General features: G+C 45.0%; 1 protein-coding gene across 1 annotated transcript; it reads left to right on the forward strand.

The window, feature by feature from the left end:
- The first annotated feature begins 1,764 nt into the window (after positions 1-1,764).
- LOC130873538 (60S ribosomal protein L24-like) lies at positions 1,765-24,876 on the forward strand. Its single transcript, XM_057768383.1, has 4 exons — positions 1,765-1,831; positions 3,455-3,628; positions 16,968-17,141; positions 24,395-24,876. The coding sequence occupies exons 1-4, from the start codon at positions 1,765-1,767 to the stop codon at positions 24,874-24,876; spliced, it is 897 nt and encodes a 298-aa protein (XP_057624366.1).

Raw genomic sequence — 24,876 nt, forward strand, 5'->3', positions numbered from 1 at the left:
GCTCAAGCAAGATGTAATTCTTCACCCTCCCCAGTTGATTCTGACCGTAAATCTCACATTTCTCAACCAAGTCAGGCTACTCCTCTAGGCCCAGGCACAGGTAGAGGCAACATTCTTTAATTTTCTTGCCTGAGGTAACCTAAGATCCTTGTCTAAGCCGCCTCTCTAGCCCAGGCTGAAGCCATAGCCATGAACTCTCTTGGTGTTTGCTTCTGTTCCTTTATTACACAACACCCGCGTAGCCTAAATCAAGGCATGAGCGGCATCAGTTCATTCTCTTGCTGAGTCTGACCTGGGACCCTCACCTGATTCTGCCCCTCAGGCCCAGCCTGGAGCAGCAGCATCTTGACATCTTCACCAGTGCCAAGGGCCCTGACCAGAAGCTCTGTCCTTCAACACTACAACCCTGGGACAATGACCTTCCCCACCTGGTGTCAGACTGGTCACATGGCTGAGCAGGCATGAAAGAGACTGGGGGAATTGTTGTCCTAGAGACTGTCACTGCTTACAAGCCACTGGAGAAAATTGTTGACCCGGATCTGATCCCAACCTTTGTCTTTCCTGGGGCTGGGCAGGCTGACAGTAAAACCCTCTAGTTATGGGGAACCCTCAGCACCATGGAAACCACACTGTGGGCCCGTGATTGGCTGTGCTGTGCAAACTCAGGGTATGGTGGCTGAGTTCTTGGAAGTTAGAGATCTGTTGATGCCACCCAAGGGCTTTGACTGATGACTAAAGGATGCTCAGTGAGACCCAGAGGTGGCAATAGCAGATGAGAAACACCACAGACACCTGAAGACAATTAGGCCTGCATTTGCAACCTTAACAGAGGGTGTTAGATCTACACACACATCTGTGCTACACCAGGAGCCATTGGAAAGCATCAGTCTTTGAAAATATGGTTCTGGTCTGGGGTGGAGCATCATGGGAGGCTCTAAGTTCAATTTCCACTACCAAAATATTAAAAAAAGTAAGAAAGAAAAGGCAGGAGAAAGAAAGAAATACGGAAGAAGGAATGGAGAAAGACTGTGTCTCAGAACCTTTAGTTCGAGAAGGCTCCATCTTAAAATAGCTTTAGTACAGGGTAGACAGATGACTCTGGAGTTAAAAGTACTTAGGCTCTTGCAGAGGACTGGATATCAGTTCCCAGCAGCAGGTCAAAACTGCCTATAACTCCACTTTTGGGTGAAGCATGGGGAAGGGAATCTGATGCCCTCTCCTGGCCTCCCAGGGTACTGCTGCTTGTGGTACACATGCATTTAGCAGTCAAACATTCAAACAGATAAAATAAAAATAAGTAAATCTCTCCTTTTATTTTTATTTTTTTATTTTTTTTTTGGATTTTCGAGACAGGGTTTCTCCATAGCTTTTTGGTTCCTGGGAACTAGCTCTTGTAGAGCAGGCTGGCCTCGAACTCACAGAGATCCGCCTGCCTCTGCCTCCTGAGTGCTGGGATTAAAGGCGTGCACCACCACCGCCCGGCTAAATCTCTCCTTTTTAAAGACGAAGTTTTTATAGAGCCAGAAGGATGACTTTGTGTGTAAGTCAATTTTCACACAGTGCTGGTTCCCTAGAATTCACCTAAAATTGGAATGAGGGAGCTACGCAAGAGCTTTCTTCTGACCTCCACAGGTATGCACATGCGTGCATGCACACAATACATTAATTAGTTTATTAATTGATAACCATATTGAAAGCAAAGTGTTCAGGCAACAAAGTGACTGCAGCCACCTCATTCCTTCCTTACCAGCTGGAGGGTTGAACATGTCTGGGCAGAGCAGAAGCATCGTCCCCGGAGACTCTATCAGACAAGAGTCCAGCAGTAGCTCAGGTACAGCAGCTCTAACTCCTGAGCTCCCTTTCCTGCCCTACTTCTTATTTTCCGTTTCTGTCTCAATAACTCTTGTTTACTAAAATAATTGACCAAGATCACACATGGAAACAGTCAAATCAGGCCTGCACCCAAGGTTCAGCGGCCAGGGTTTTGCACACAGTCTTCCTGATTGCTTCTGGCTTGAAGAATTCTGACAACACTCAAATCCCAGCAGCCCCGTTCTGCTGGTGTCAGAAATCACAGTCCTCTGTCAGGACTGCAATGTCCCCAGCGTGTGTATCTCAGACTCTCGAGCGCAACACACTCACAGGTGTGGCAACTTATTTGCTTCACTAAGCTTGTTAGTGAGGCGGGCAACCCGGAAGCCGACTAAAAGGATTAGGTTGATTCCAAAGCTTCAGGATGGATCTGGCTCCCACCACTCACAGACACCACAGTGCTCTGGTGGGCTACCAACCATGAGCAGGCGTGGTCGGGGACAGAAGAGAAGCCATAGTCCTAGTGAAACTGGAGACACAAGAGAGGAACAGGATGAAAACAGAAACAGGTAGTGTTGAGTGTGCTGGGTTGAGGGAGGGGGTCAGGGAAGTACGCACATGTGAACAAGCCCACTGGTTTCCTTCAGGTGCCTGCTGTCTTGGGGACTCGAAAACACCCAAGTAGAAAGGATCCTGCATTCTCAACTCTCCTCAGACCTTGGGGCAAAGTGCAGATTCCTTCCCTTCAGGGTTTCAGACCTGGCTTCCTCCTGGGCAATCTAGATTTCCACCAACAATTAGCTGAATGACATTCAGCCCAACAGAACTGAGGTCTGTGTCCAGGGACTCCATTGTAGACCCTGGAAGTTAGGCATAAGGATGGGACTGCGGGACAGACCCTATGTGAGGTGGAGATGGACCTCTATGAAACCTTGGAGTCTTTGGGGATAAGGGACTCCTCAGAGAAGGTGTGGGCTCCATTGACCACAGCCTCCCGACTTTAGATTTTTGGCACGTGGTGTCCCAGGTCAGATAGAGCCCTACATGGTTGGTTCATCGGCAGAAGGTCCCTTGTCGATACCCATGCTTAGAGCCTTGAGTAGTGTTCTCAGAACTACAGATGGCAAGAGAGACTGTAAACCGATAATAACTGGAAGAGAAGCACTGGCTTGGGGTGGAGTGATGGGAAGGAGAGGGCAGAGGCACCATTTAGAAGAAGGTAGGGCCTTACAAGATCTTCTCAAGCCCCTTTCTTACAGGGCAAGGAGGCAGTTCGGTTTGCCCATGTATTCTCAGAGCTTTGGTGGTGCTTTCCCTGGGCCATTTCAGACTTCCAATTACTGTATGAATTTTATGTCCATCCTACTGGAGTTGTGGGTCTTCAGAGGATTGTTTGGTGAGTATGGTAGGAGCCTGTGCCCTTGGAGAATAAGACAGTTGAACATGATCTTGTAATTGTTATCACACTCCCTGGCCCAGTGGGTCCCTGATCCAGCATTTCCTAGAAAGGTAGATAAGATGTCAGCCAAGTCTTAAGGGACCCCATAAAGTACCCTTTTCTTTTTACCTCTCCCATCTTAACCAGCAGTGTTCCTGGGGTTGCTGCTACTTCTCCTAACTGAGCATCCTCTTCCCTTCCCAGGTTTGGATTATGAACTAATTCCACTCTTTGAGGATACCTACAGGATTTTGATAACATTTAAGTCGAAAGAGCATTTCATGGCCGTGTACCTTCACGGGATGAGATTGGAAAGGGTGGTTGTGCAGTTTCTCATTGTGTCGCTGGCTTGCAAACTCCGCATAAAACGAAATCGCGGTAAATGAGTTCATGTATCCTGGTAGAAGGCATTTTCTTCTCGGGGGATCTGAAAAGGCCACTTTTCCCACTTCTTGTGTTCCCTCTAGTTAGTTCCATTGTCTAAAGGACCAGGGCAGAGAGTAGAGTTCTGAGAACCACCAGCCAATCTAACAATCTCTAGGTGTGATCTCTCAGAGTAGGACCAGCAAACTGCAACCATTTAAGGGGATTATGTATTTGATGTAAATAGGGAGATCTTGTTTGTGGTCTTCAAGTGTGGAATTGGGTACCTAGGGAGCTGCTCTCTCTAGAGGGATGCAATCAGTCAAATCTCTTTGCCTGGCCCATGGCTTAGCTTCACCTGATTGTGCTTCTCAATAGCCAGTCTGAGGCCCAGCAGCATCAGGGTCACCTGGGCACTGTTTAAAAATCTCAAGCCGGGCGGTGGTGGCGCACACCTTTAATCCCAGCACTTGGGAGGCAGAGGCAGGCAGATCTCTGTGAGTTCGAGACCAGCCTGGTCTACAGAGCTAGTTCCAGGACAGGCTCCAAAGTCACAGAGAAACCCTGTCTCGAAAAACCAAAAAATAAAAAAATAAAAATAATAAAATAAAAAAAATAAAAATCTCAATCCACTCAGGCACCATCTCCACTACCACAGAACCAGAAACTTGAGAGTGAGACATAGCAGCCTGGGCTTTAACAAGCCGCCCAGAGCACTGGGGCATACCCAAATCCAAACCCACCCTGTAAAATCCCTGTGCCAGCATGGGCCTCAGCAGCTGCTTCCTTTTTAGCCAGAGCCTGGGCCAGAGGCCTGCAAAGTCCTGTGCGGTGGTCCTTGAGGAGATACTTTATTTAAGGTGGAAGACTGTGCGCCATCCATTGTTCAGAAGACATGCTTGGCCATGACTTCAGCATGGGGACAGGAGCCTTGTGTGGAAACGCCTGCGCCTGGAGACGGGGACGCCAAGCTCCAGATCTGTTTGTGCCGTGATAGGTGGGAGGGGTGGATGATACCCATTTTCTGAACTATATCCTGGTTTTATTATTGCAATGTTCCAGTTTTAAATGAATTTTTAATTAATTTTAATGGTTTTTAATAAATAAAAGGTGCAGCTGAGAAACATGGCCTGTGCATATGACTCAAATGGGAAAGAGCTAGCCTGTTTGGTTTTTGGTTTTATTGCTTTCTAACGTTGCTTTTTTAGCTTTATTTTTCTTTTGTTTGTTTGGTTTTCAAGACAGAGTTCCTCTGTAGGCCTGGTTGTCCTGAAAATCGCTTTGTAGACCAGACTGGCCTCGAACTCAGAGATCTGCCTGCCTGTGCCTCCCAAGTACTCAGATTAAAGGCGTGCACCACAAACGCCTGGTTTAATCTTATCTGGTGAGAGGAAGAGGTAAAAGACATCTTTCTGTAGTACTCTGGGCTCCTCCTGGACTTTAGGGTTGTGTGTGAAGGTTTTCTAGAGGAGTCTTGTGGTCCCCCCTCCTGGAGATGAGCTTCTCACCTGGGCCTGCATCCCAGCAGAGTTTCAGGGAGGGAACTGGGGGATGGGAGAAGAGGTGTCCAGCAGTGGAATTGTAAGGAAACAATCACATCCGGGTTGTGCATCATAGGGCTCACTGCCTGCATCCACGGGAGCAGGGAAGTTTCAGCCTGAGCCTTTGTGAAGCTGACTTAGACTGAGAGGGAGATTTTACCTGAAGATGCTTGCATAGGATTTCCCCCCATAGTAAGTAGAATAGATCCTTCTGGGAGAAAATCTAGGAGTAAATTTCATTCTTTCTTTTTCTCCCTCCTTCCCTCCCTCCATCCCTGTCTCCCTCCCTCCCTCCTTTCTTTCTTTCCTTCTCATCTTCCTTTCTTTTGAGGGGTGGAGGTTGGACATGGAGGTTGAGAGCTGTAAGCAAGTAACTTACCTCTGAGAAAATGGCAATGGGATGAGGAGTCTGGCAGTCCAGGTGCAAATGAGGATAACTGACATCTTCAAGCCCCAGTGACAGCAGAGGAGGCAGAGCCAGAGCCTGGGTGGAGGGAGCAGACTGACAGGTGCTGAGAACAGAGACAAGATGAGTGACTGAGCGTCCATTGTGTTCAGATGAGTCTTGTCATGCCTGTGGGGTCTGCAGTACTTAATGCAGGACTTAGCAGGTCAAAAGTAAAGGGTGCGGAGGGATTTTATATCTAGTTTCACAGTTAAGAAGTCAAAACATACCTTACAAGTAGACTGTATTCTTTGTGGTTCTCTATTTCGATCTCTCTGTAAACCTCTGTGTAACCAGCTGCTTCTGTGCCCCCCATGTCGCCTGGTTGCAGGTGCCACTGTCTGGCTTTTTATATCTGAGACAGAGTCTTACTAATTTACGTTTTGTCAAATCTTAAATACATAACACTCTCTTGAACTGTAAAATCTTAAATCAGAGTGATGGCTCATGCCCTCAATCCCAGCACCTGGAAGGAGGAGGCCAGAAGACCTTGAAATCTCAGCCAGCCAGGCCTACATAGGATGACTTGCTTTCAAGTACAAATAAATTTTTTGTTTGTTTGTTTGTTTGGGGTTTTTTTTTGTGATTTTTGCCACACAAACTCCAGTGTCATCTCTGTGACATGACATATGTCATTATGCCAGACGGGAGCTACGTGTCCTATGGGACTAGGCTTCCTGGAGGTCAATGACAGCCTAGTATTCGCCACCACTGAGGTACAGACGGGATTCTCGAGTAGCTGGCTATGTGGGATATGAGCTTTGCACAATTTCTTTCATAATAATGATAGTCTTTATATATACAAGACAAGAATCATTCTCTTCAGAAACAGCTCTGGGATAGGGAATCACAGTATGGGAATGTATAAGACTACAGCAGAACCTTTGTCATACACGGGATGTATGATGAGCAAGGGAATAGATGGGTTAACGTTGGTGGACAAAGACTATTATATTGCCGGGCGATGGTGGCGCACGCCTTTAATCCCAGCACTTGGGAGGCAGAGGCAGGTGGATCTCTGTGAGTTCGAAACCAGCCTGGTCTACAGAGCTAGTTCCAGGACAGGCTCCAAAGCCACAGAGAAACCCTGTCTCGAAAAACCAAAAAAAAAAAAAAAAAAAAAAAGACTGTTATATACTTTGAACTTTATAGATAGGCTTGCTAGATCCCAACCCCCATAGTGTCTGCTGCATAAGAAGGTACGAAAAAGTATATTTCAACAGGTGCAGAGAACTGATTAGGCATATTTGGTCACTAGATAGATAAAGAAAGGGTTAGAAAGAGGAAGGGCCATGATAGCGATAATGAGACAGAAACTTTCTATTCATAAGATGAAATCACTTGCCTGAGGTTTACATTCCCAAGGACAAGATTTCCTCTTCTAAGGATGTTTTATGTCTAACACCTGTTCCTGATAATATACTTTTCTTAAATATCGCTGATGTGACTAAAAGAAGCTTTCATACTGTGCCAACCAATGACACGTGACCTTCTGATTTGTTCTTTGTTTGAATACTATATAATGAAGACATGAATTCAGTAAAATCGCAGCAGATTCCAACCACTCTCTTGTGTGTTGTGTCTGTCTGTCATTCGCCGAACTTGTGCCTTCCTGTTACCAGGATCCTGCTTCTCCCACGGTCTGAGTGGCTCCCCTGAGCTGGTCCGTGGCAGGTTTTGTGTTGTTTGTTTTGTTTTCCAGGCAAATTTTCTCTTGTAACAATCTCAGCTGTTCTGGTACTAGCTCCTGTAAACCAGGCTGACCTCGAACTCACAGATATCAACCTACCTCTGCCTTCTGGATGATGGGAATGAAGGCCTGTGCTACCACTGCTCGGCAATAAAGTACTTTCTAAAAGTAGATAGATATAAATGTATGTACATGTATGTATATGTTGTAACAACAGAGAAAAAAGAGTCTCTGGATTTGAAGGAGAGCACGGAGAGTATGTTCAAGAGTTTGGAGGGAATAAGGGAGGCAAATATTATATAATTAGATTATAATCTCAAAAAAAAAGAGAGAAAAAAATTAAATAGCTAGTTTTCCCGATGTCTTTGCTAACATTTAGAAGCTTACTTTGCTGATTTTCTCAATGTAGAAACAACCTCGATGACATGGCTCCCTGGTCATTTCCTAGGTCCTCAGATAGAGTAGGAGTTGTATCCTTTGTCCGCGGCCACACGCCAGTGGGCAGAACAAGGCTCTTACTATCTTGCCTTTTATCAGAAGGAACACACAATAGGTCATAATAATTTTTATTAAAACCAGACATAACACTGTTAATGTCACAACTTTGAGATTATTTCTTTATTGCTCTTTAAATTGCAGATGGAATCTATTTTTAGACTTTGTAGGTAGTCAGGAAGTGACGGGTTTCATCAAGGCGTCTTCAAGCATCACCCTGTTCCCTTGTCCCATCACCCTCTCCCTCCAGCTAAGGGAAGCCCTTGCTTCCCAGGTGCATTTGGCATGGCAGCTCAACTTTTCTCTTGCCTTCCATCAGCCTCTCGGTACCCCCTAGATCTCTTTTCTTCTGTCCTAATTCTCTTTCTGTTGTGTGACCTACAAAAGCGAACACACACACACACAAACACTCACACCACAGTTCTTTATTTAAGAGGGAAGCTGAGACATTTGTCAATCTGAGACTAACATTTCACCAAATGTAATAATATCCCGTTCCCTCTATTTTTGTGAAAATGCCACAATTTCATTTTACTTTGTAGCATTAAATTCCATTGTATAGCCATACCATACATCTTTATCTGGTGATGTTCATCTAGGCTGCTTCCATTTCCTGCTATGTGAACCATAGAGATGCAGTTATTTGTGGTTATATCCCTGAAGCCTTTGGGAATATAACCAGGAATGGACGAATGGTGGTATTATATTCTTTTTTTTTTTTTTTTTTTTTTTTTTTTTTCGAGACAGGGTTTCTCTGTGGTTTTGGAGCCTGTCCTGGAACTAGCTCTTGTAGACCAGGCTGGTCTCAAACTCACAGAGATCCGCCTGCCTCTGCCTCCCGAGTGCTGGGATTAAAGGCGTGCGCCACCACCGCCCGGCTTGGTATTATATTCTTAACAAGGGCCCAAAACCTCTTTAGAACTCAAATCAGACACTACAGCCAGCAAAATAAACTTAGGGAATCTGAGGGCAAGCAAACTCTCATACCCTGCTGTTCCAAACATGCATACAAGTGTGCACACTTACATGTAAACACATAAGTATAAAAGTAAATGGCTGGTGACAATGAGGAAAGAGAAACCCTCGGTGACTGCTTGTGTCTTTACCTGGGCTTTGGTGTCAGGGTAATAGTGCGTCATAAAATGAGTTTGGAAACCTCTCTTCCTCTTCTACTCGTGGAACAATTTGGGTAACTGGTGTCAGTTCTCCTTTAAGTGCGGTAGACTTCTGCGGTGACTCCATCTGGCTCTGGGCATGTCTAAGTTAGGAGACTGATTATTACTGCTTCCTGGTTATGAATCAGCTTAAGAACATTTCTTCTTAGCTCAAATTTGTCACATCATGTGCATTTAGAAATTCACTTAATTTAAAAACTTATTGTTATTTAAAGAATGTTCTTATGGTTTATGTATTTCATTGGTATCTGTTGTCAATTTGTCGCTTATCATTTTCAATTATGTTTTTTGTTGATGTTGTTATTATTTGGTTGGTTGGTTGGTGTTTTTTGTTTTTGTTTGTTTGTTTTTGTTTGTTTTTGTTTTTGGTTTGTGTTTTTTCTCTCGTCGCTGTATTTTCTGGTTTCCTCCATTCAGCCAGAGAGACCACAGAATCACTGAGAGCTGGGAGAGATTTCTCCCCACAGAACTATGGAGACTGGTACCCTGGGTAGGAACACCTGTGCTCATAGTCAGAGAGACAGGAAATAGCGAGGATTTAGGGCCTTGAGAGGCAGGGGACATCTAAGCAATTCTAGCCCACTGCTGACATGACAGAGTAGCCCAGACTTTCTAGGGTCATTGATAATATCACTGTACTGGCAAGTTAACCAACTCCAGAGTTCCCCAATTCACTGCTAATGGTTGATCTGCCTTAAGAAGATATTGTGAGTTTTCTGATAATTGAAAATGGAAGCATCTCAGGTACCACATCGACAGGGAATGTGTTTAGAGGATTCTGAGGGGTCAGAGAACAGTGTTGGGTCTCTGTTGAAGAGAAGCTGAAGGAAGGGGAGTAAGAGATGGGTTAAAACACATCTGGGAGAGGAGAAGCCCACAGGGATGTCCCCAACTCCCACTCAGCCAGCAACTCAGAGACTCTTCTGGACAAACATCACTGTGTTCAACCATGTCTGTGGGTGGAGTCGGGGATTGATGCAGGTTCACAGTTTAGATTGTGGGAAGTTCCATAAACTGCTTGGAAGAGTCATAGCTGCTGCATCTGTTTTTTGGTGACATTTGGTGATACTCAGACTTTGATAAAGAATAAAAGTCACACAGCCAGGGCTATGTAGTAAAACACTGTCGCCAAAAAAATAAATAAATAAATAAATAAATAAATAAATAAATAAATAAATAAATGAAAATAAAGGTCAGAAATGTGGAAAGATTCTCTAATTTGTTAAATGTGGTAAAGAACAACCAAGTTTCTAGGCTACCTTCACCCAAACATCTAGTGTTTCCCAAGCCAGGCTTCAGGCTGTCCCTTTAAGGACCCACGTTAACTTTGGTACTGTGGCCTCCTGCTTCATCAGCATTGGCTGTCATTCTCTGGGATCATTTACTGAACTTGAAGGACCTCTGATGTTAATGACCTGAGTCTTTTAAAAGTTGACACCCTGTTTGCTTTGGATTGCCTTTTGACTAATAAATATAGTCTATCATGACTCAACTACTTCTTTGGTAAAATTCTGCCTGGCAGGTTTCTTCGAGAACTTTTTGCACTTGCTCGACTCCATGACCTGCTCACTCCCACCTTAGGGCCCAGGAGCTTGTGGAGACCCAAATATGTGAGCCTATGCCACCTTTTCTGAAGGTCAGAGAGTTTGAAATTATTTTGCTTGCTCAAAGTTGTTGACAAGTTTGGCTACACACCCTGACCTAGGGTCGGTTACCTGGTGTTTTGGACATTAAGATGGCCCATAGAGGTAGATCCTCTCCATCCTGACCAAAGGTCAGAGAATTCAAGCATCCTTCTGCTCCTTCTCTTGAAATAGGAGTTTTGACTTGGGAATGGCTGCCTGCAGGATACTTGGCCTAAGGTATCTTCACTGCACCAACCAACATACCCTTGACCCAGGAATTAACGGATAGATGGCTCAAAGTATTGGAGCAAGTAAATGTTCAGGTTGTCTTTTGTGTCATGGTAAAGCAGTTTTTTGCCTTCTCACTCCCCTTTTGTATTGGAGTATAAAAGTCTATGGAAAATTAACCACGGATGAACTCAGAATGCAGAACTCAGTATGCACCGGCACTGAGTTGCCTTCCCAACACGATCCTGTGTCTCTGTGTTTCTTTCTTATCTCTGTTCCTCCTGTTTAACATTCCTAATCCTCACGGTCCTACGTGGAATGTCAAACTGCCACAGTTGATTAAAATATAGAGCATCTTTTATACTATTGTTCAGGGAGAAATGCGACAATGTCAGCAGGAGGCTAATCAATGACGTCACACAAAGGGAACACAGGGAATCTCAAGATCATTAGAGAAATAGCATGCAGTGGCTTTGGGACAGATAACTCAACTGTCTTCAGGAGGAACAGCCACGGTCCCAGGAACCAAAACCTTAACTCCTTCAAAGTCCAGGCCTCCTCCCCAGGCTAGCCTTGCCAAATCCACTCCTGAGCAAGGGCACCGAACTAGGTTTCTTCTGTTCTGTCATTGGGGCTTCTGAGAAAGCCTTAGATTGGTGGAATTTCAGTAATGTTTCTTTTACAAATGTGTGTGCTGTTGTATTTGGAGCATAGACATCATCTTGATGGATTTTTCCTGTGACAGATATGAAATGTCTTTCTTTGCGTCTATTGATTAATTTTAGTTTGAAGTCTATTTTGTTAGATATTAGGGGAGCAGTACCACATTGTTTCTTAGGTCCAATGATTGGAGAATCTTTTCCTACCCTTTACTCTGAGCTAAAGTTTGATTTTTAAGTTGAGGTGTGTATCTTTTTTTTTTTTAAAGATTGATTTATTGGCTGGGCGGTGGTGGCACACGCCTTTAATCCCAGCACTTGGAGGCAGAGGCAGGCAGATCTCTGTGATTTCGAGGCCAGCCTGGTCTACAAGAGCTTGTTCCAGGACAGGCTCCAAAGCTACAGAGAAACCTTGTCTTGAAAAGACAAAAATAAAAAAAAATTTAAAAATAAATAAATAAAATTTAAAAAAAAAGATTGATTTATTTATTATGTATACAACATTCTGCCTCCATGTATGCCTGCGTGCCAGATGAGGGTCCCAAATCTCATTACAGATGGTTGTGAGTCACCATGTTGTTGCTGGGAATTGAACTCAGGACCTATGGAAGAGCAGCCAGTGCTCTTAACTACTGAGCCATCTCTCTAGCCCCGATGTGTGATTCTTATATGCAACAGAGAGATGGATTCTGTTCTCATATCTGTTCTATTAGTCTGTGTAGGCTACTGAGGGCCGACCCTTTGGCCTCCAAACTGAGCTACTTGACCCTGGTTTGAGACATGACAATAATCTTTCTGTGTATGGAGATATGGAGGTGATAACCCAAGAAGAATATTTTGTCTTTTTTCATGAGAAAGATGCAGGACTCCACAGCTCTCTCCCTGCACCCCTGTTCCTTGCAGGATGTTTCTGGCCTTCATCTTCCATCTCATGTGGCCTGTCTTTGCACACTCAGTGTCTGAGCAGGCCTATGTCATGCTGACCCCTTCCTCAGCTCTGACTCCTCAGCACTGTGCTTCCCTCTCCATGGTCCCCACCATGCTGTCTCCCATCCCCACCCTGCATGATCCCATCTTTATCTCCAGTGTGAAAACTGACTGTGACTTATTCCTGGTCAGACTTTGATGTTTTCTGCCCCCATTTCCAACTCAGTTTTTTTTTGTTTGTTTGTTTGTTTGTTTGTTTTTGTTTTTTGAGACAAGGTTTCTCTGTGGCTTTGGAGCCTGTCCTGGAACTAGCTCTGTAGACCAGGCTGGTCTTGAACTCACAGAGATCCACCTGCCTCTGCCTCCGGAGTGCTGGGATTAAAGGCGTGCGCCACCACCGCCCGGCTCCAACTCAGTTTTTCACGTCTTCACTTCCTTTGGTATCTCTGCTTTCACACCCGAGAGACACAGTGCTCTGTGCTCTGCACCACATTCTGCACAGGGGTGTCCAGGGGCCTGAGGAGAAGGTAATTGGATGTCAAAGGAGGTCTTCAGGAAATTATGCTGAGCTATGCTTTCTAGTTCATGGATTAGTCGTTCTTCTCACATCTACACTGGAACTGTTGCAAGGATGCAGTAGGTTGTGTGCTGGGAGAGGCTCGGATGTTTTGGACTGTGTACTTAAGCAGTTCTGACTCTCAGGGTTGTGTTTTCTAGATCACAGGCCCTGAAGAGCAGAATCAGCAGCCTGCCCAATGTGAAGAAGTTCCTGCAGCCTGGCAGCCAGAGAAAGCCTCCCATTAATGCAAAACAAATCGAAGAGGCCAGGAAGATTTTCAAGTTTTAGTAAAGCTGCATTTACCGAGTCCTTGTATTCCAGTCTCTGGTGTTTTTCAAAACTGAGTAGCGGCTGTGGATGTTGGTTATTTTGTAATAATAAGCATGGAAGAACAGTGTATGTAGCTAGTGTGTTTGAAGTGTGAGCTGAGATTCCTGGCGGCACACATAAAGAGGAAGGCAAACTAAAACACTTCAATTAAAAGCAAACTAGTCTGATTAGGCACCCCTTCCTCCACCCCCACCCCCACTCCTGTCATCCAGAGACTCTGCCCCTCCAGGCTGAGGCCCAGGAGGAAGCTCCAATCTCCTGACAGGCACACTCCTGACAAGGTGACTCTGGATCCTAAGCAGCACTGCCCCCTTGCTGCCCCTCATGGTCATTGGAGGTACTGCATCTGTGAGGTGTCTTGGTGACTCACTGTAGGTCCCCTCTACCTACTCTCCTTCCAGGAGGCCCATGCTCAAGCAAGATGTAATTCTTCACCCTCCCCAGTTGATTCTGACCATGAATCTCACACTTTTCCACCAAGTCAGGCTACTCCTCTAGGCCCAGGCACAGGTGGAGGCTACATTCTTGAATTTTCTTGCCCAATGTGACCTAAGATCCTTGTCTGAGCTGCCTCTCCAGCCCAGGATGAAGCCATAGCCATGAACTCTCTTGGTGTTTGCTTCTGTTCCTTTATTACACAACACTCGCGTGGCCTAAGTCCAGGCATGAGCGGCATCAGTTCATTCTCTTGCTGAGTCTGACCTGGGACCCTCACCTGATTCTGCCCCTCAGGCCCAGCCTGGAGCAGCAGCATCTTGACATCTTCACCAGTGCCAAGGGCCCTGACCAGAAGCTCTGTCCTTCAACACTACAACCCTGGGACAATGACCTTCCCCACCTGGTGTCAGACTGGTCACATGGCTGAGCAGGCATGAAAGAGACTGGGGGAATGGTTGTCCTAGAGACTGTCACTGCTTGCAAGCCACTGGAGAAAATTGTTGACCCGGATCTGATCCCAACCTTTGTCTTTCCTGGGGCTGGGCAGGCTGACAGTAAAACTCTCTGGTTATGGGGAACCCTCAGCACCATGGAAACCACACTGTAGGCCCGTGATTGGCTGTGCTGTGCAAACTCAGGGTATGGTGGCTGAGTTCTTGGAAGTTAGAGATCTGTTGATGCCACCCAAGGGCTTTGCCTGATGACTAAAGGGTGCTCAGTGAGACCCAGAGGTGGCAATAGCAGATGAGAAACACCACAGACACCTGAAGACAATTAGGCCTGCATTTGCAACCTTAACAGAGGGTGTTAGATCTACACACATCTGTGCTACACCAGGAGCCATTGGAAGGCATCAGTCTTTGAAAATATGGTTCTGGTCTGGGGTGGAGCATCATGGGAGGCTCTAAGTTCAATTTCCACTACCAAAAAATTTTTAAAAAGTAAGAAAGAAAAGGCAGGAGAAAGAAAGAAATACGGAAGAAGGAATGGAGAAAGACTGTGTCTCAGAACCTTTAGTTCGAGAAGGCTCCATCTTAATATAGCTTTATTAAAGGGTAGACAGATGACTCTGTAGTTAAAAGTACTTAGGCTCTTGCAGAGGACTGGATATCAGTTCCCAGCAGCAGGTCAAAACTGCCTATAACTCCACTTTTGGGTGAAGCATGGGGAAGGGAATCTGATGCCCTCTCCTGGCTTCCCAGGGTACTGCTGCATGTGGTACACATACAAAGTAGAAAGCAAACACTCAAACACATAAAATAAAAAATAAGTAAATCTCTTCTTTTTAAAGACGAAGTTTTTATAGAGCCAGAAGGATGACTTTGTGTGTAAGTCAATTTTCACACAGTGTTGGTTCCCTGGAATTCACCTAAAATTGGAATGAGGGAGCTACGCAAGAGCTTTCTTTTGACCTCCACAGGTATGCACATGCGTGCATGCACACAATACACTAATTAGTTTATTAATTGATAACCATATTGAAAGCAAAGTGTTCAGGCAGCAAAGTGACTGCAGCCACCTCATTCCTTCCTTACCAGCTGGAGGGTTGAACATGTCTGGGCAGAGCAGAAGCATCATCCCCGGAGACTCTATCAGACAAGAGTCCAGCAGTAGCTCAGGTACAGCAGCTCTAACTCCTGAGCTCCCTTTCCTGCCCTACTTCTTATTTTCTGTTTCTGTCTCAATAACCCTTGTTTACTAAAATAATTGCCCAAGATCACAAATGGAAACAGTCAAATAAGGCCTGCACCCAAGGTTCAGCGGCCAGGGTTCTGCACACAGCCTTCCTGATTGCTTCTGGCTTGAAGAATTCTGACAACACTCAAGTCCCAGCAGCCCCTTTCTGCTGGTGTCAGAAATCACAGTCTTCTGTCAGGACTGCAATGTCCCCAGCGTGTGTATCTCAGACTCTCGACCGCAACACACTCACAGGTGTGGTAAATTATTTTCTTCAGAGGCTTGTTAGTGAGGCAGGCAACCCGGAAGCCAATTAAAATGGTTAGGTTGATTCCAAAGCTTCAGGATGGATCTGGCTCCCACCACTCACAGACCCCACAGTGCTCTGGTAGGCTACCAACCATGAGCAGGCATGGTCGGGGACAGAAGAGAAGCCATAGTCCTAGTGAAACTGGAGACACAAGAGAGGAACAGTATGAAAACAGAAACAGGTAGTGTTGAGTGTGCTGGGTTGAGGGAGGGGGTCAGGGAAGTACGCACATGTGAACAAGCCCACTGGCTTCCTCCAGGTGCCTGCAGTCTTGGAGACTCTAAAACGCCCCAGTAGAAAGGATCCCGCATTCTCACCTCTCCTCAGACCTTGGGGCAAAGTGCAGATTCCTTCCCTTCAGGGTTTCAGACCTGGCTTCCTCCTGGGCAATCTAGATTTCTGCCAACAATTAGCTGAATGACTTTCAGCCCAACAGAACTGAGGTCTGTGTCCAGGGACTCCATTGTAGACCCTGGAAGTTAGGCATAAGGATGGGACTGCGGGACAGACCCTATGTGAGGTGGAGATGGACCTCTATGAAACCTTGGAGTCTTTGCGGATAAGGGACTCCTCAGAGAAGGTGTGGGCTCCATTGACCACAGCCTCCCGACTTTAGATTTTTGGCACGTGGTATCCCAGGTCAGACAGGGCCCTACATGGCTGGTTCATCGGCAGAAGGTCCCTTGTCGATACCCATGCTTAGAGCCTTGAGTAGTGTTCTCAGGACCACAGATGGCAAGAGAGACTGTAAACCAATAATAACTGAAAGAGAAGCACTGGCTTGGGGTGGTGCGATGGGAAGGAGAGGGCAGAGGCACCATTTAGAAGAAGGTTGGGCCTTACAAGATCTTCTCAAGCCCCTTTCTTACAGGGCAAGGAGGCGGTTCGGTTTGCCCATGTATTCCCAGAGTTTTGGTGGTGCTTTCCCTGGGCCATTTCAGACTTTCAGTTTTTCTGTGACTTTTATGCCCATCCGCCTGGAGTTGTGGGTCGTCAAAGGATTGTTTGGTGAGTATGGTAGAAGCCTGTGCCCTTGGAGAATAAGACAGTTGAACATGATCTGGTAATTGTTATCACACTCCCTGGCCCAGTGGGTCCCTGATCCAGCATCTCTTAGACAGGTACATAAGATGTCAGCCAAGTCTAAGTGGGCCCCACAAAATGCCCTTTTCTTTTTACTTCTCCCATCTTAACCAACAGTCTTTCTGGGGGTTGCTGCTGCTGCTCCTAACTGAGCATCCTCTTCCCTTCCCAGGTTTGGATTATGAACTAATTCCACTCTTTGAGCATACCTACAGTGTTGTGATAACAGTTGAGCCAGAAGAGCATTTCATGGCCGTGTACCTTCGCGGGTTGATTTTGGAAAGGGTGGCTGTGATGTTTCTAATCGTGTCACTGGCTTGCAAACTCCGCATAAAACGAAATCGAGGTACATGAGTTCATGTATCCTGGTAGAAGGCATTTTCTTCTCGGGGGATCTGAAAAGGCCACTTTTCCCACTTCTTGTGTTCCCTCTAGTTAGTTCCATTGTCTAAAGGACCAGGGCAGAGAGTAGAGTTCTGAGAACCACCAGCCAATCTAACAATCTCTAGGTGTGATCTCTCAGAGTAGGACCAGCAAGCTGCAGCCATTTAAGGGTATTATGTATTTGATGTAAATAGGGAGATCTTGTTTGTGGTTTTCAGGTGTGGAATTGGGTACCTATGGAGCTGCTCTCGAGATGGATGCAATCTATCAAATCTCTTTGCATGGCTCATGGCTTAGCTTCACCTGATTGTGCATCTCAACACCAGTCTGAGGCCCAGCTGCGACAGGGTTACCTAAGCACTTATTAAAAATCTCAGTCCACTCAGGCCCTCTCCATTACCACAGAACCAGAAACTAGGGAGTGAGACATAGCAGCCTGGGCTTTAACAAGCCGCCCAGAGCACTGGGGCGTGCCCAAGTCCAAACCCACCCTGTAAAATCCCTGTGCCAGCATGGGCCTCAGCAGCTGCTTCCTTTTTAGCCAGAGCCTGGGCCAGAGGCCTGCAAAGTCCTGTGCGGTGGTCCTTGAGGAGATACTTTATTTAAGGTGGAGGACTGTGTGGCATCCATTGTTCAGAAGACATGCTTGGCCATGACTTCAGCATGGGGACAGGAGCCTTGCTGTGGAAACGCCTGCGCCTGGAGACTGGGATGCCAAGCTCCAGATCTGTTTGTGCCACGACAGGTGGGGGTGGGGTGGGTGATACCCGTTTTCTGAACTTTATCCTGGTTTTATTATTGCAATGTTCCAGTTTTAAATGAATTTTTAATTAATTTTAATGGTTTTTAATAAATAAAAGGTGCAGCTGAGAAACAAGGCCTGTGCATATGACTCTAATGGGAAAGAGCTAGCCTGGTTTTTGGTGTTATTGCTTTCTAACGTTGCTTTTTTAGCTTTATTTTTCTTTTGTTTGTTTGGCTTTAAGACAGAGTTTCTCTGTAGCCCTGGTTGTCCTGAAACTCGCTTTGTAGACCAGACTGGCCTTGAGCTCAGAGATCTGCCTGCCTGTACCTCCCAAGTACTCAGATTAAAGGCGTGCACCACAAACACCCGGTTTAATCTTATCTGGTGAGAGGAAGAGTTAAAAGACATTTTTTTATAGTACTCTGGGCTCCTCCTGGACTTTAGGTTTGTGTGTGAAGGTTTCTAGAGGAGTCTTGTGGGCCCCCCTCCTGGAGATGAGCTTCTCACCTGGGCCTGCATCCCAGCAGAGTTTCAGGGAGGGAACTGGGGGATGGGAGAAGAGGTGTGGCAGCAGGGGAATTTTAAGGAAACAATCACATCCAGGTTGTGCATCATAGGGCTCACTGCCTGCATTCACAGGAGCAGGGAATTCAGTCTGAACCTTTGTGAAGCTGACTTAGACTGAGAGGGAGATTTTACATGAAGATGCTTGCATGGGATTTACTCATAGTAAGTAGAATAGATCCTTCTGGGTAGAAAATTCTAGGAATAGTTTTCTTTCTTTTCCTTCCTTTCTTCCTTCCTTTCTCCTACCCTCCTTTCTTTTTTTCTCCCTCCTCCCTCCCTCTCTCCCTCCTTTCTTTTCTTCCTTCCTTCTTTTTGGAGGCTCGTGACTGTACCTGGAGGTTGAGAGCTGTAAGCAAGTAACTTACCTCTGAGAAAATGGCAATGGGATGAGGAGTCTGGCAGTCCAGGTGCAAATGAGAATAACTGACATCTTCAAGCCCCAATGACAGCAGAGGAGGCAGAGCCAGAGCCTGGGTGGAGGGAGCAGACTGACAGGTGCTGAGAACAGAGACAAGATGAGTGACTGAGCGTCCATTGTGTTCAGATGAGTCTTGTCATGCCTGTGGGGTCTGCAGTACTTAATGCAGGACTTAGCAGGTCAAAAGTAAAGGGTGCGGAGGGATTTTATATCTAGTTTCACAGGTAAGAAGTCAAAACATACCTTACAAGTAGACTGTATTCTTTGTGGTTCTCTATTTCGATCTCTCTGTAAACCTCTGTGTAACCAGCTGCTTCTGTGCCCCCCATGTCGCCTGGTTGCAGGTGCCACTGTCTGGCTTTTTCTATCTGAGACAGAGTCTTACTAATTTAAGTTATGTTAAATCTTCCATGAGAGTTATACCTATCTGTGGTTATAAGAATAAACATTAAAACTGGAGTTAGAAATTATACTGGTTTAGGAAGATGGCAGTAGTGTATTTTCCTCTAAGATCCCTGACTTCAGTAGCCCTTAATGGTTGGCTAATTCTCTCAGTATCAGGCATGATTTCCCTCATGTTGATCAAGGCTTAGGTCCAATTAGATAGCTGTTGGTGACTGTCAAGATATGAACTTTGGGTCTATCTTGCCATGCTGGTTGTTGTTTGGGGACATGGGCATCACAGCGATGTAGGGCTATTGGTCTCCTTTCTCCCCTGGCAGCTTGTACAGTCCCAGCTGGTGTTCTGGAAGTGAGTCCTCAGCGGGGAGGATTTCAGGGAAGTCCCAGCTTGAATCCTGCAAGTCCTGTGTCAGAAGTGTGTGGTGTCTTTAGCCATGGGCCCTTACCTTCAAGGACAACATAATAGCCTATGTTGTTTGGGGGTCTCTTCCACTCCTCTGGCCAACAACTCAAAGGGAAGTGCCTCATACCTGGTAGTGAGATCTGTAGTAGTCATCCGGGACTTTGAGGGAGAGCATTATGACCCCAAGTGCATAACTCCATTGAAAATTCCAGTTCCACAAATACCCTATCTGTTGTCTTAGGTTTCTGTTGCTTTGATAAACACCATGGTCCTAAGAAACTTGGAAAGGAAAGGGTTTACTTCATCTTACAGCTTGTAGTTTATTTTCCAGGGAAGTCAGGATAGGGACTCAAGGCAGGAGCCTAGAGGCAGGACTGAAGCAGAGGCCATGGAGAATTGCTGGTTATGGGCTCGCTCCTGCAGGCTTCTCAGTCTGCTTTCCAATACACCCAGAACCACCTTCCCATGGATGCCACCACTTACAATGGGCTGCGCCATTTTACATCAATTACTAATTAGGAAAACGTTCTACAGGTGTGCCTACAAGCCATATTTTCTCAGTTGAGCTTCCGTCTTCCTACATAACTCTAGTTTTGTCAAGCTGACATAAAACTAGCAAGCACACAATATGTGATTTTAGGTAAATATGAAATAATGTAATTCCTTATGATGTTGTCACATAATTTAATGATTTTTTTCTTTTCCCTCCCATTCTTCCTATATAGTTTTCTCCCCTACATTTGCTCCTTCCCCTTCGCCCATTTTCCCTTTCATATTACTTGTGTCTTGCTATTCTGTCTCTAGTGCCCCCACCACGGTCTCCTTTAATCGTCTCATTTCTGTGATGACTTCAGGCTGTATCGTCACACCTGAGGATTTGGAAATAGGAAACACAGGAGAGAGAGGACACACAGTGTGGTCTATCTGGGTCTAGATGACTTGAACGCAAATATCTTCTAGTTCCATCCGCTAGGATTTCATTCCTTCTCCAGCTGAGTAGGATTCTGTCGTGTGCATACTGAAGGACACGGAGGTTGTTTCCATTTCCTAACTTCTGTGGATGGAGTGGTAGTAACATGTCTGAGGAAATATCTGTGCATGTGATGCTGAGTCCTTTGGGCTGCACATGGCTAGGAGTGGTACAGCGGAATTTGATGGTGGATTTATTCTTTACTTTTTGGGGATTCCCCACCCTGATTTTCAGAGTGGTTTTCACTGGTTTGCAATCCTAGCAGTAGTGAATAAAGGTTCCCCTTTCCCCACACCCTCTTCAGTATTAGTTGTCAGCTGTTTGGTTGTGTCCATCCACTCTAATGATGCAAAATTAAACCTTAAAATGATTTTATTTACCTAATTGCTAAAGTCAAAGAAAAAAATGGAGGGGGCTGTTTTGAGATAAGGTTTCTCTGTAGCTTTGGAGCTTGTCACGGAACTAGAGTTTGTAGACCAGGCTGACCTCAAACTCCCTTGTGGGCACCTGAGAGCCTATTGCAGCACATGATAAACCCCTGATTGTTTTTGCCTTTCTGTTTGCCTTTGTTTTTTTCCCCCATGAACTCTAGTTTGTCCTGGAAGCTTCAGCACTGGGCACTTCACAGGGACTCAGATTCTGAAACTTTCAGAAACCCTCCCCATGTTGTGGTCATCCTACAACATCGCTTGCCTTGCAGCCTTATGGTGACATGTACCTTACAAAGGACATCTATGCTGAGGTGTGTGACTGTCTCCTTAACCTCCCAGTTTTAGAGCTGCACACTGTCTCAGAGTCTGCTGGTCTCCAGATTAGTGATGAATGCTTTGAACCTTAGCATAGGGTTGGCCGCATAACGGCTGAGGGTCAGAGATTGGGTTTAACCTCGTTCCTCTACAGACTCATTTCTTCCTGCCATGTCTTCCTACAGAATTTTAAACTGTTTTCTGGTCTCGCATGCATTTCCTCATACACACAGCTGTGATCACAGAGGACATCAGTAGACAGCCTTCTTCCTTGTATATGAAGGAAGGTTCAGTCCACAGTCCTCAGATTTCTCAGGGTTCAATAGTTCAAAATTCACAATTTTGTTTTTTGTTTTTATTTGTTTCCTTATTACCATTTAAAAACAGGTTATATTGTTTGTAATTAAATAGGATTTGTTACTTTATTACTATCTTAATTATGAAACCTGCTACTCTACTATTTAAACAGGATCATCAAAGCAATCAGAATCCACAGGACACAAACAAATGTGGTAGAAATCCAAACTGGGGAAGGACTTTGGGAGGGAGGCCTGGGAGAGTCTGGGTGAATTCAAGTTCTCAAGTGAGAGGAATCTGCACGTTCTCTGTGAGACTGGAACACAGTTCAAGAGAAGAACATTATTGATCTCAGGTTTGCCTGAGAGCACAATCCAGGTCTACTCCTCACTGTCCTAAATCCCACACGTTTAGATTCCCTTGTAAATACCTTAAATGCCACCCTCAGCTCAGTGACACTGGAGGAGGAGAAAGGAAGGAAAAAACACACAGAGAAACCGAAGGAGAAAAAAAGAAGAGGACCAGGAAGAGAAGAAGAAAGGAACAGAAAAAAGAATTAAGGACAGGAGGAAGGAAGAAAATGAGAAAGGGGGAGGGAGGGAAGGAAGAGGGGGTAAAGAAGGGAGGAAGAACAGAAAGAGAAGGAAAGGAAGAGGAGAAATAGGTTGCTACCTGATGATCAGTCACAAAGCAATGTACATGAACCAGAATCAAAGATAGTTTTAAATAAAAGGTAACAGTGAATATGATCAAAGTATGTTTTATACATGTGTGAAAACTGCATAGTAAAACCAGCTCTTTTGTACAATTAATGCATGCTAAATAAAGCACTGAAAAGATATTTTCCATTGATGCAGACATGGAACTTGTTACACAGGTTATAAGAGAGAGAACTGACCTAGTGAGAGTCCAGGCTTCTGCTCTGCTCAGCTCCCCAACTGCTCCAGATGAGTGTGGAAACTACTTTAATGAGGTGACCATTCTCACCAAGGTGGTGGGGACCAATAGGGAACAGCCACTCCCATCAGCTCCCACAGAGTTCAAGATTCCAGAGTTTCATGATGGACTAGAAATGTGACAAATTGGAAAGGTGGGGCTATGAAGGCCCCAACCCTCCCTGAAAAGGTTCCCAAGGCCCTGGAAATAACCTTCAGACAGGAATTTATAAGCAAAGCAATAGAAACTCATCATCCTCTCTCTCTCTCTCTCTCTCTCTCTCTCTCTCTCTCTCACACACACACACACACACACACACACACACACTCAAACTTACACTTTTAGGATGAAGGAGAAGCATAAAAAAGAAGGAAGAGGAAGGAAGGAAGGAAGGAAGGAAGGAAGGAAGGAAGGAAGGAAGGAAGGAAGGAAAAACTACATGAGAATCTAAAGTACTAGGACCTTCCTTAACTGATTCAACTTACAAAATCCTCAACTGTAATAATATGTGGTTTTAAACTACTGATTTTAGGCGAACGTTTGTGAAGTAGTTTTGAATTACAGAATATATACAGTGTCTCAAATTCAAGGCTAAGTTGAATGAAGTTCAGGTTACAAACCTCCTGCTTATTGTTTCTGATGAGAATGCTAATATCCTGTAATAGATTGTTTGTCGTAACCTTTGTCCTGTTTGAATCAGGAGCTGAAGGACAGAAAGAAATTTCACAATTCACACTTACCTTCACCTGGATGACCATCAACACATTGTCCCAGCATGCTCTGTGTCTCTGTGCATCTGTGCATCCCTACAGTTCCTGCTGTGGGGAAGCTGTCGTATCACCAGTAGCAATGTCATTTCCACATCTAGGCAAGTTCAGCAGTCATTTCTCTGTAGGTCCTGCATGTCCAGTTCATACAGCATAATATCAAACAATACAGGCAAGAGCAGTTTCTAACAAACTCCATCCATAAGGAGCCTCTTTGATGCCCATCTTCCATCATCCTCTTGAAGTAGATTGTTGCTGCCAGGAGCAGATGTGTCTCATTGCCATGAAGAGTCTTAAGTTCCTAAAACATTTTAAATGCCATATTCCATAGGTCTTTGAAAGGTTTGAAGATTATCTAAATGAAATATATCTCTATATACCTAGAAAACCTAACTAACATGACTACAAACTTGACTATTATAGATGACTACCTATTAACCTGTATTTCTTAATTATTCATTACATCCTTAAATGAGCTTCACAAACATAATACCTTAATTAGAGCAGAAATACACACACACACACATATATATATAACAAAAATTGACCTAAAATTTGTATCAATAGACCAAGAACATACCGATGCAAATCTCTATAGCATATCACTCTTTAAATGTAAACAAACATTTATAAATAATCATTTAGGGAATTCGGGCGCAGTTCTTTCCAAATGGCTTAGTGCTTTTGTTGGGCAAAGTAATTTTTGAGAGTGTTCACAGCAACCTTCCAGGTGGTCTTGGTCCATCAAACCACATTAGTCTGGAAGGAATCCATAGGTTCTCATCCTCTGTGGAAACAAAAGCACAACCTCTTTTCCAAGGCAACATATCCTTAGACCAAATCTTGAAGTCAAAATATCTTTAATATATGTTGGTTTATTTTAGCAGCCATCAGAATCAAATATCTCTCAGTAGTCAAAAAAAATCAAAGACTCTTCACCATCTTTCCTCCGGCTGGGCGGCAGCTCCCATCACGAAGGTCAAGCTGTGCAGTTTTAGCGGGTACAAGATCTACCCCAGACACGGGTGGCGCTACGCCAGGACTGACGGGAAGGTTTTCCAGTTTCTTAATGCAAAATGTGAGCCCGAATTCCTGTCCAAAAGGAATCCCCGGCAGATAAACTGGACTGTCCTGTACAGAAGAAAACACAGAAAAGGACAGTCGGAAGAAATTCAAAAGAAAAGAACCCGCCGCGCAGTCAAATTCCAGCGGGCCATCACTGGTGCATCCCTTGCTGATATAATGGCCAAGAGGAATCAGAAACCAGAAGTTAGGAAAGCCCAGCAAGAGCAGGCCATCAGGGCTGCCAAGGAAGCAAAAAAGGCTAAGCAGGCATCCAAAAAGACTGCAATGGCTGCTGTCAAGGCCCCCACAAAAGCAGCACCTAAACAAAAGATTGTGAAGCCTGTGAAGGTCTCTGCTCCCCAAGTTGGTGGAAAACGCTAA

Source organism: Chionomys nivalis, chromosome 4 (assembly GCF_950005125.1).
Source record: "Chionomys nivalis chromosome 4, mChiNiv1.1, whole genome shotgun sequence".
Classification (NCBI taxonomy): domain Eukaryota; kingdom Metazoa; phylum Chordata; class Mammalia; order Rodentia; family Cricetidae; genus Chionomys; species Chionomys nivalis.